At 36.9% G+C, this 12382-nt stretch overlaps 1 protein-coding gene across 15 annotated transcripts in view; it reads left to right on the forward strand.

The window, feature by feature from the left end:
* LOC126247140 (synaptopodin-2) overlaps positions 1 to 12382 on the forward strand; it is a 420967-nt gene that overhangs the window by 228742 nt on the left and 179843 nt on the right. For 14 of the 15 annotated variants that reach the window (XM_049948459.1, XM_049948460.1, XM_049948464.1 and 11 more), the window contains one exon: positions 3837 to 3893. The exons of the other annotated variant lie outside the window; for it this stretch is intronic. In XM_049948459.1, the coding sequence (XP_049804416.1) occupies positions 3837 to 3893 (57 nt within the window). The remainder of the gene's footprint in view (positions 1 to 3836; positions 3894 to 12382) is intronic. 15 annotated transcript variants of the gene reach the window in all.

A 12382-nucleotide genomic window follows, 5' to 3' on the forward strand; every position in this document is an offset into this window, starting at 1 on the left:
TCATATACACTTTACGACATGTTTAGCTTGTACATAAAACTCAATTCATGTACAACCAGTGCTTAAACGTGTGGGTATTCACAATGTCACTGTAACGTTACACTATAAAGACAGCCTCTGACGTGGTATAAGACATGGCATGCAGTTAGCGTATTAGTGGAAGAAATGAGTTTCACAACTTGCTCTATGCCCGTTATCTCAGTGATTCATCATCAAACAGATCGGACATTTATCAAGTTGCATCCATAAGCTCTCTTGATTTTACATAAACATGCACTGTTTTTAGACTGTCTCCTATCTACCATAATATGTAATCTAACACTGTGTGGCGATAGCGTCCAGACAATCAATTTTCCTTAACTTCCTTCCAATGAGTAAATAAGAAAATCACAACTGCTAGAAAAACTACCAAGTAACATTAGCAAATTTAACACTCAAAGAGCGCGAATACATTGAAATAATTACACACAGGCTCCATGTAACAACCAAATTTAAATTCACAGATGGACACATATATAAGGTGAATGCTGTGTCTAATGTGACAAAAATTGGGTGGATTGTAGAAAAAAGCTTTTTTCCTCTTCTTTGTTATCATGATGCATAAATACCTTCTTACTGACTGAAGAACAGAATTTTCAAAACGGAAATTAATATCGCATTCTGCTCATAAATTTTGTATGCGACTTTGCATCTGCTAGCTGAATTCACATTTCTACCTCCAGCTTCATATTTAACTTGGTAACAATACATACACTTAGGAAAGCTACTTTAAATGTGGTAATAAGATCCATTCTAATACTTAACACAATTTTTGTAAAGGCACTTAATTATTATCCATATTGACACAAAATATTGATAGCATTTCACCAAATACTTTTAATTATGTAGTATACCATTCTGTTTTCTAAATTATTTTCATGTAAAAATTGAAATAATTGAACAAAAAACTTATAATAATAAGTGTTCCTACGGCAATTATACAAATTCGTTAATATTACTGTGATGATGAACACATTACTTTTACACTGACTGAAAGCCAAGAGTCGAAAAATCTAAGTAACGGAGTCAATCACTGGTAAAAAGAAAAGTTTATAATAACAGTAAACGCCCATACTACCTTTCCACTGCATGTACATTACTAAAATAATACGTGTTTATTACTATTAAGTGGCTGTAGATTAAAGTTACTGTCAGCGTAAATTAAATAAATGAACTATGTGAGTTAATAGTTTCATTAGAACCAAATTGAACACTGCCATCCACAGATTTCACAGAAAGAATTATAAATATTTTGTTCCCCAATAATTCTCTCTACTTAATTATTTAACTTTGAAAGTGTGTGCAGTGGTAAAACTTTTCCTTGATAGTTTCATTTCCTGTAAGCTGTGTGTATGTTTATTTTACAATCTTTTAATGTAAGGCGCAAACTTCAAAAATAGTTTATACAAGAAGTAATTTGGATATCTATAAACAATGTATTACCTGTTCAGGCACAAATTCTAATGTTCCATATTTTAATTTAAAAGACAACTTGAAAGTGAAATATTTTGAAGACATTCAGAGAAAATGATGAGTGCACTAATATATATGATTTTAATTATGGAGTTACTTGTTATAAATGTTCTATCCTTGGGCGAAAATATATGTAATTAAAATGAATTCTGCAACAAATTAACCATTCAACATCTTTGGATATTGTTATTATAATATTATGAATTACAGAGCAACACTAGGGAACAAATAATCCGAAAAAACTCTTTGTTTTAAAATACAACTATCTTTCGACAGCTTTGATGCCGATAGTCTCTTGGTATCATCCTAATCTTGCTATTTCTTCATCATTTGAAGTCGATGCTCTTACATTTGCTGTGTTTGCAACTGAAATTATTAGATGTAAGGTCCGCCTTTTATGCAAAACAAAGACAAACACAGACAGAGGTGCTGAAACATGTTTGGTTCATACGAAAGAACAGTGTTTTGTACGATAGGCGGACGTTGCATCCAATAACTTGCTACCTCTACACATCTTGTACCACCAGTGTTGCCTATAGCCTTTCGTGTATTTTAATTTTTGTCTCCCACCATCACATTTCATCCTCTACTCCTCACTGTCGTGTCAATGTCGTTCCAATTGTTCTACAAACTTGTGTCTTATTCTCAGACTAGTTTATAGCAGGCATCTTTCCTTGGCTACACTTTTCTCTAACTATTCACTTCGTACTTTAGATAACCGCTTCCTTTTTAATTATTTTCAATGGCAGCACATTTCAAAAGGTTCAGTTTTTTCACCTGCATCTACTAATGAAGACTTTACAGCAGTGATCCTTTTTCTTCTTTTAGTATGGGTCACATCTGGTTACTTTTTAGTTAGCGTAATTGGTTAGGTTGGGTGCCAAGTGTGTTAAGAGTTTGTGTGCAGCGTAGCGTTGTATTTGTTTTATTGTTCATGATGATATTATGAGAGATGGTAGAGGACGAAACCCGGTATTAGCACATAGCCTGCTTCTCTTGAACAGCAACGACAGACCCAGTTCTTCTACAGAAGAGTCTGCCCAGTTTTGATATTTAGAAAGTCGCTAAACGCCTCTCCAGTACTCTTCGGCATTTTCTTCTTTGCTCTGTTTATAATTAATCTACATTCTGTGTTAAGCAGCAGTTTCATATACTAATAATTGTTTTATGTCTTCATTCTTTCGAGCAGTGTGGCTATAACTTATGCGAATTTACTCATTGTACCCCACTGAATACATTCTCTTTCTGAAAAATTATTGTAAGTTAGTTGGCGCACAATTATTTAATGTTCTTCGTTAGTGATGGACGTCACCCACGATCACAACAAGCAGTACTGCTGCACATCAAGTTTTATAGAGCAGATACTAGAGGACATGGTTGGTAGAAGCAGCTATCCTAGTGATACAGTCCCCGTAACTTTAGCGAAACATTTTGTAAACTTAATTCTTCACATCACACGATATGTATACATGGCAGATGATTTTTCGATTTGTCATGTAGCATAATTAATTTAGCAAATGGAGTAGTGCCTGACGTCAGCACATGATCATCAGGAGGATAGGTTGTCAGTTAAATGCATCAAAACAGGGTCTGTATATAGTTCTCGTAAAAGGGATATATTTTACTACATCAAAATGATTAATTATTTGTGATGTATCAAAAGTTGTTTACTTTACTTATCGTCCCTCTGTCAGATGGTGAGACACATTACACGAATTTGCACTTATAACTATGTATACATTTTCTTATCCTGGCTTCTCATATTCCACGTCCCATGATGCGAAATATTCAATACAAAATTACCTACTTTATGAATAATTTTTGCGCACTTTTTTCCAAATTACCTTCCATGCTTTCATTTAAATAAGCAAAACATTGCAATAAATTTATTCGTAATGTTAAATTTTCATGTTGCAGTTGGTAAACGTTTGAAAAACATCCCTCACACCTCTACAGTAAGGAGAGTGCTGTGAGAAACACTTACAACAAATTTCAGAGTAAAAATTAATCCAAAGCTAATAAACCTGGGAAAGAGAAGAATCAATGTTAAACTGCAATAATACACCAACGTAAAATTCATGAAAGCACAAAAAGGCTAAACTACTTTTAAAACCATTTTCTATGTTTGGCGTAAGCAACAATAATGTTTCAGAGTTGATTGTGATGTTTTTACTGTCTGTGCCAAGTATAGTCCTACATAAAACACACAGTTGAACCACGCAAAAAGACATATACAGGCTTTTATTGGCTGCTTAAAGTACATTAATATTTGGCTGCCACCCTTGCTTCAGATCCCTACTAATAAGCATGCCGGCGTGTTGCAGATAGCACAGGAGCTGAACCAGGTGCTGGGTGGAGAGACCAAGGAGTCAGCACCCAAGGTAAGCCACCAGCTCAACGGCGCGCTCCCCGCACGCTTACGTATTAACAGTAAGTCTAATTATTTTAAAGCATCAGGCGCCAGGTAAGGCATGCTGATTCTGTAATCAGCTGTATTATAAGTGAATGCTGCTGGAGGTACGAGGTAAGTAAATTCCTCTTATTCATTAATTATTAACAACACTTAAGGTGACATCGACATCAGAAACACATGTCTCATCGAGACCTGATCAGGAAATTACATATACAAACGTGGCTTTAGCTAAGAGTTGAGGATATAGCGATTACGCCCATTATTTGAAAACACGCGAATTTTAATCTCCAAGTAAAAGTCAACCAGGAACATGAAAGCTTTCTGACAAGGTATACAATTCGTACAACAAATGGAATTGTTCCTCAATTAGACCAGAGTCATATGAGTAGTGCACAGCTCTCTTTTAATCATGTGACGAACTACTATTTGGTCATGTCCATTAAACAATAGCAATTCTCCTTTACATTTGTCACACCGTCAGAGGATCTCATTTTCAAACAAAAGGTGCAAATTATCCGATTTAAACAATTTTCTGATACTAAACGAATTGTGATTGTTGGACAGACCCGTCACTGCCCACTTGTGTAAGGCTTTAAGTACATACTGTTATATGTTTGATATTAGTTATCGAAACAAGCAACTACAAATTTAATTGAAAAATAGCAGTCTGACGCAGCGTGCCGTAAGATACCCTTCCTGTTTAGACCTACAAGTGCTGTAGTGATTCATCTGAAGATGACATGTTAAATAAATCGAAACCGGTAATCGCCAAAAAAAAAATTGTAGTTGTGATCGTGGTAGATAACAAACACTATGTTAAAATAAGAAGTGATCACGAACTTCTCGTAAACACAACATCATTTTGCAGTGAACGGGATTTAGGGGCTCTTTACGTAAGGAGTGTAGTCATATGACTGTTGTTATGGTTGCAGTGAAATGTTTTGCGCAAAGTAGCTGACATGGCCGCAAAATTGTAGTTCTAACTCTGTTGCCATGTAAATGTTGTGTAACGAGAGGAAAATGCGGTCTTGGCTTCCCGATTTAGTACATTTTCCACCTTCCGTTCCATTTATCTCAAATGGTCTTTAATACAATGTGTCAAAGTAGATTAGATTAAACATTACGAGAATTTAGTATGCAGACGCCTTATGAGATACTACGAACTATTTCGTATCATTCAATTACTGCAGTGCCTGGAAGTATCTACTGACATTAAGCGATTTGTAACGAAAAAGTTAAATCCTGTAAATAAGCGTGTGTAGAAAGCACTCAGTTCAGTGCGACATTTTGTTTTCACATGACTTGTTTTAACGATATTTGCGTTGCTGAGCGCACACGAATTGTCTACAGCGGCAAGTAAATCATCTTTAGACTTTTCTTCACTTCCAGATATCAGGTAGCGATATATAACTCCAGTATGTGTATCATTAAATTAATATACTTGAAAAAAGAGACAGCATTGGTCGTATATTTTTTACTATTGCAAAATCGATTTTCTGTCACTGAGTGACCATCTTCAGTGCTATATTATATAACTTAAATTGGGATGCACTGTTGTCACTAAGCTTACGGCAATCACATTTAATAATCACAATTAATAATAGTCACGCTTACTAAAATATCTGTTGATAAAGTATTTGACGAGGTCTGTTGTTTAATAAATGTTTTATGTACAGGACGAGTCACGTAGAACGTAACATCCCTTTTATTTCGTGGACCATTCAAGATATCGAAATGAGGCTTCCGACGAATGATGGTACGCAGAGGGACGGGTAATAGTGATTTATAGTTAATCCATTTAACTCTTGTATCAACTGATATTTTGAAGCGAATACGGTTTTTATAATGGATCGGTGTACTGCTTTAATAGCGACTGAAACCTCCCGAAAAACTGAATGATATAAAGTCGGTGTTGAAAAATTTCGCAAATACCCAAGAGATACATTAAAACTGAAAGGTGAGACTATGGAATTGGTAATTGCGGAATAAACATCTTTAAAAGGATGGCAGCGCGGCTATATAAGGACTGCAGCAGCGATCATTCGACTGTCATCACTTCACAACGGGCAAGGAGCACTCGGGCGAAAACTTGTGGGTTTCAAATCACTTGAGGCGGCTGGAAGCCCGAGAGAATTTTATCAAGCGTTGTATCACTCTACTCATATCTTTAAAAAGTATAACGTTTTTTCCAAAATAAAAATTAAGAAAAAGTACTTGATTCAATGTTTCAGTTGAAACAAGTTTTAAGAGTACTGACCATTCAATAAAATTACGTGCCTCTCTTTGTACTATCGTTTCACAGAAATCTCGATTCGGTGTATTCAACCGTTCACAAAATAAAAAGAGTGCTACTTCTTACGCGACTCGCCTTGTGTAAGGGGAAAAAAGTAAATAAACCGTTTATTATTTCAAAGGTAATCGCCGTAGCTGTTGACATATTTATCCCAGTGTGAGACAAGATGGTCAGTACCTACATGGAAAAATGTTTGCGGTTCTCTGCGGAAAAGTGAGCGTATACAGGTGTCTACCTTTTCTGCCGAAGCAAATGCCTGTCTCCACGCGATTTTCATATTTTTGGAGCCCTGAAGTAAGACTTTCGTGGCCGTCGATTTGCTTCGGACGTTGAGGCGCACGCCTGGGTACAATCATGTGTCAGTAGACAATCACAACCATTTTCCCATGAAATAAAGGTCTCGTCTCACATTGCGATAAATGTATTAACAGCTATGGCAATTACTTGTGAAATAATAAGCCGTTTACTTACTTTTTTCCATCTGTCTCGCTTTCATTTGACTTCATATGCATAGTCGTTTCTCCCTCACTCCATACTCCATGCATGAATAGAATAAAATCTTTCAAATGGTCTACGGAACACGTAACTAACATCTCCTCGATAATGAGGCAATTAGGGACGGAGGATAAGCTCTCATTGGGCAAGGATATGGTAAAAAATCAGACTTGGCATTTTCAAAGTTTCCATGTGATATTTGTCAAAGTGAGGTTTGCAAGCACGGAATACCTAAATCTAGATGGTCTGATGGTGATTTGGGTACCCGGTCGTTCCAAATACAACTCCAGTGTCTTAACCGCTAAGTCTGAACTTAAAGAAAAATGTCTAAAGCCACAAAGGCAGACGACTCATATTAGCATGGAATTCCGTAACAGTGTGTTATGATCAAACTGCATCACATTGAATCGAACGTTGAAAACGAGATACCGAGGTAGCGTTTGAAGTGATCCCCGTGTAAAAGCTTTTGGAGATAACGGAAGACTGCCATCTTTCAGTTTGCAGTTGTGCCTGCAATTAATGTTAGCTCTCGACGTTAATTTGAGCAAGCTACCTGTTAATGACATTGTCTGTTAAGCTAAAGTGATGAACTACTCTAGCGAAAAGAAACTTTGACTAGATCTGATTTGCAACAATTTTTATAGCAAGGAGAAGGTGTTGCACACCTAATGATGGAGAAAATTAATGAAAAAGAACGCAGAATTACTTATTATAGCTCAAATGCGAAGGCAAGCAACATTTAAGTATGGAAGCACGTTTTCCAACATGTGATAGGCAGCCTTTCCAGAAGAGAACACCACGGCACAAATGACTCTATCGAATGTTAATCTGTTTAGAGATATGCTAGTGCTTCAGAAACAGTCCAGAGTTTCAGCTGCAGTACGCTGTAGTAAATAGTAAAATATCAGTCCTCAAGTTAAGTATTTATGTTGCAATTAAACACAAATCTTTTAGTGCGTTACATACGCTTTGGAAAGCAGCTGTTCAACACAATAATAATCATTTCATTCTTAAGAGAAACGCAGAAGAATATTAATCAATGATGGAGAACATTTAACTAAAATATACCTCATGTTCGGCTACTATGTTAGTTGTCGGCGATTGCTTTCTGGTTACAAAAAAAGAAAGCAATGCTTCGTAAAAGTAGCGAAAGTAGCAAAACAGTTGTCTTCGATGTTAGATGTTACGATGTAAAAATTTCGTGAGTGCGTGTGTATTTTCACTGGCTCCTTATTTTAACGAAAGGAAACGCCTATTTAGAGAGCCTAACACACCATTGTACAGAGCTTTAATGTGCATAAGAGACCCTATTTAGGCTCTCTACCATGCACCGAACAACGGTTCCATCTGACGACGATTCGTGCTACTACGTAGTGCACGTCATAGCAAGCGTTCCAAACTCGAACAGCATATCGAATTATTAGTTATTTATTTCCAATGATGAACGCCATAGACCTCACTTGCGTTGGTTGGTTGGATGGTTTGGGGTATAAAGAGACCAAACTACAGGGTCATTAGTCCCCTCACTAGTGTGATCAATGATTAACATCCTCAGCAGAATACGCTTGTGTTATTTGGAGTGGTAAGATGTAATTAAGAAATAGTGAGATGTATAGAAAATTCACTATTAACATATATCCATATTTCATTACATATATTAAATAACACTGTAATTGGCTAAATAGCCAAAAACTACAACAAATAAAAGAGCATGTAGTGGTACTGACCTGTTTGATTTCTGCCGCTTTCTGTCAAAGCTTCACGGTTGGTTAGGCCTCATGTTATTTTCCTCCCTTCATCTCAACAAAACGACACGCAGTATTAAATTTCCTTCGTATGTCTACTCAAAAACTGAAAAATATTTATATTTCATCCTTACTGTATTTTCGTTGTAGAAATAAGTGAACGAAATCAACGGCACTCAGTACCCTTTTTACCTCTTACTTCGCTAGCCAAAACAGTTATATAACTGGAGAGTAATTCCGCCTTTTGCAAGACACCGTTTTATGGTTTTGTTATTACCAAAACGTGCTTCAGCATTTACGCTCTATTCTCAGTGGTATCTGTTTTTATTTCCCTTCTGAAAAAAATATTTTTACATTTTAATGTCCTCATTTTTGACCCAAAAGTATTTGCATTTGTAAAGGAATGATTATTAGATGCCAAATATTTTACATTCGTTTATGTGTGGTATACCAGGTAAGATGTACGTCGCTGAGTTGAGACGAATGTTGTTCACTTACCCTACGCTTAAAGATACTAAATTTGAAAATAATACGTTGGTTCACATACCTCACGTGACGCAAGTAGTTGTGTATGCTGCTAGCTTTATAAATTATCTGCTACACATTCTACTGCTTGTCATCTGCAAACAACGAAATTGTTTCTATTTTTCTGTTTTGCGTTCACTTCAGGGCGAAAATCGCGATATATCCCGTTAGCTACCGTGTTACTAAAAGTTTTATGTAATGTTTTGGTTTTTCTTTATATAATTTCACAGTAAAGCACAAGTTTTCTGCAACTATTTCACGTGTAGCTACGTTGTTCATTTGTTTCGATTCGAGCTAAAACATCCGAAAGATGATTAAAATCTATGACTCTTCCGCTCATGGAACTTAACGAGTAGTCATATATTTAATAAAGGAACACATCGATCTAAAAATCTGCTGTTTCTGGTGTACATACTGGTCTGCCGTGCTGTAAATTTACCTGTGATAAGGAGCGAGAGGTATTATGCTTGTTTTTAAACTAATTAATGTATTAGATAATGACATTTGGATGAAGAGATGCCAAACTGACATTAATGGTTACTTTAACGAACGGATCGCTGATACAACCTGTATTTTAAATATTATTTTCTGATCGATCTTTTTGAATAATTAAATTGACACACTTCTTATTGCAGCGGTATATCCACTCTGATCACTTCTTGATCAACACAGCAGTCTCTTCCAAGAGTTTATCCAGAAACTGCTTCTCTAAATGCTACTTTATATTGTGATCGGGACGAATAAATTTTTAGTGAACTATTACGGATATCGTATCTCCATAACCTGACACAGTCAGGTGTTGCAAGTGTAATTTATGAATTCTTTCAAACTATTTTCTGAAAGCCGTATTGTGAAATATCTACTATCCTTTTCTCGGAGCAGATGATACTGAATGTTACTCGCGGAGGGTATTTTTATTTTGTTATTTCGTTTATATAAATAAATCCATTCTTCTCATCACATTATTTCCGCTATCACTGAAACTCGCCATAGGCTAGAAAGGAGTTGGCGCGCGGAAACTGGCGCCCCGGTGGTAGCCCGGTCAACGAAGGCCAAAAATGGTCGATATATATTTCTTGCATAAATGTTATTAGTAACTCATACCTGTACTGGGTATTGTTAACATAGGCCTACATTGTGGGAAATAAACATCCCCGGGGCGTGTCTGCGCACTCGTCGCCAGTAGCTCAAAGGCTCCCTGCAGAAGTGTCGGGTCTTTGTGAAACATGCTGTAGTAGCTTCTTGTGAGGTAGTGGGGTAGATAGGAAATCATTTGCTCGCTCTTCAGTCTGGACACCTACGTAGGAGGGAAGTGTGTGACCACAATTCGGCGCTCTACCTTCCCTCTCGTTTCTACCCTCCACCCCTGCTTCCCTCCACCCTGTTACATCCCCAGAAAACAGTTTGTCCCTTAATGCGGCTCTACTGCAGCTAGATGCTGTACACGTATCTAATATCTCTCGTTAACCTATTTTATTTAACAATAAGCACTAATTTTATGCCATTAAAATACTACCTTCAATAATCTACGATTTTTCCGCCCCTGCAACGGGGAAACTGTTGGTCCTTTAAATACATGAAGGGGCGATATCTTTTGCGGGAAATTTAATGTAGTTACAGGGAAACATTTTTACTAAAAGCAGCTGTCTTCGAGTTATTTAAGAAAAACATAAAAACGTGACCTTTAAACTCCCCCACCCTATGGTTGCTAAGTTGTACGTTTTTCCCTTATTCTTAAGCTGTTTTTACCGTTAATTTGGCCTTATGTTTTTTATTTTCCCCTACAGCACTTTCTTCCATTTTTTAATATTCGGCGCTGGCCTATCGGAGAACCCGACAATTCTATCCCTTAACATACATGTAACAAAAATACACATTAATTTGATTATATTTGTTAGTATCACAGTTCGGTTATAAATTTTAGGGTATTCTATGTTTAGCTTGGTACTTCTGTAGATGTCTCGATCGTACAATCGATAATGTTTCCGATATACTTAATTTCTGATTCTGATGTTATACACATCTTCGTAAAGTTCATTGCATTGATAGTTTCTTGGATCTATACAGTACATACCCTAGTTCCCTTAATTTACTTTTGTCCGAGAGTCATAATCGGTTTACCACCGAAGAGGAAACGCTAAACAACAGCAGTACAAAACATGTACTTAAAGAAATGGGAAGATACTTTCACGTGGGTTAGATCTGGTTCAGTTTCTGATAAACGTGCTTTTTGTGTATTGTACAGGAATGAATTCATCTTTTCACCTGAAGGACAGTTTGATCTCAAGCAACATGCCCAGCACAAACGACATCAGTTAAAGAGGAAAGCAAGTAGTCAAACCACGAAAGTGTCTAAATATTTTGTGAACACTAAGAAACCTGAAGCCAGTAGTGTCACAGCTTGTCTGTTAGGGCTTTTGTACCACACAGTCAAACATAACCTGAGCTGTGCAAGTTTGGACTGCAGCAATAAATTGACGTCATGTACATTCACAGATTCAGAAACAGCTGTAACACTTCCTGTGGCAACACGAAGGCACAAATGTTAGAGAAAAATGTATTAGCACCTACAAGTGCCAGTGATTTTGTCAAAATTCTAAGATCTCCTGAAAGTAGTAAATTTTTATCAGCAGCAACAGATGCTTCCAAACAAACGCAACAAAAAGATGTTCCCATTTCGTATAAGATGCTTTGAACCGTTAGCAGGCGTACAGAACAAACTGTCGGCATTGTTTTAAGACGTAAATGTAAGTGATTTTTGATCAAAAATGGCATTTAATAAGAGGATGGATCCATGAGTCATTAAAAATATGTCCATGAAAAATTTTCTTTTTTTGTGAAGAAAGTGGCAACCCTACCCCACCGCCACAAAACACCGGTCGGGATGTTCATGGCACTCTGTCCGCCTATGTTGTTGTTGTTGTGGTCTTCAGTCCTGAGACTGGTTTGATGCAGCTCTCCATGCTACTCTATCCTGTGCAAGCTTCTTCATCTCCCAGTACCTACTGCAACCTACATCCTTCTGAATCTGCTTAGTGTATGCATCTCTTGGTCTCCCCCTACGATTTTTACCCTCCACGCTGCCCTCCAATACTAAATTGGTGATCCCTTGATGCCTCAGAACATTTCCTACCAACCGATCCCTTCTTCTGGTCAAGTTGTGCCACAAACTCCTCTTCTCCCCAATCGTATTCAGTACCTCCTCATTAGTTATGTGATCTACCCATCTAATCTTCAGCATTCTTCTGTAGCACCACATTTCGAAAGCTTCTATTCTCTTCTTGTCCAAACTATTTATCGTCCATGTTTCACTTCCATACATGGCTACACTCCATACAGATACTTTCAGAAAAGACTTCCTGACACTTAAATCTATACTCGATGTTAACAAATTTCTCT

This window comes from Schistocerca nitens, chromosome 1, assembly GCF_023898315.1.
Source record: "Schistocerca nitens isolate TAMUIC-IGC-003100 chromosome 1, iqSchNite1.1, whole genome shotgun sequence".
Taxonomy (NCBI): Eukaryota; Metazoa; Arthropoda; class Insecta; order Orthoptera; family Acrididae; genus Schistocerca; species Schistocerca nitens.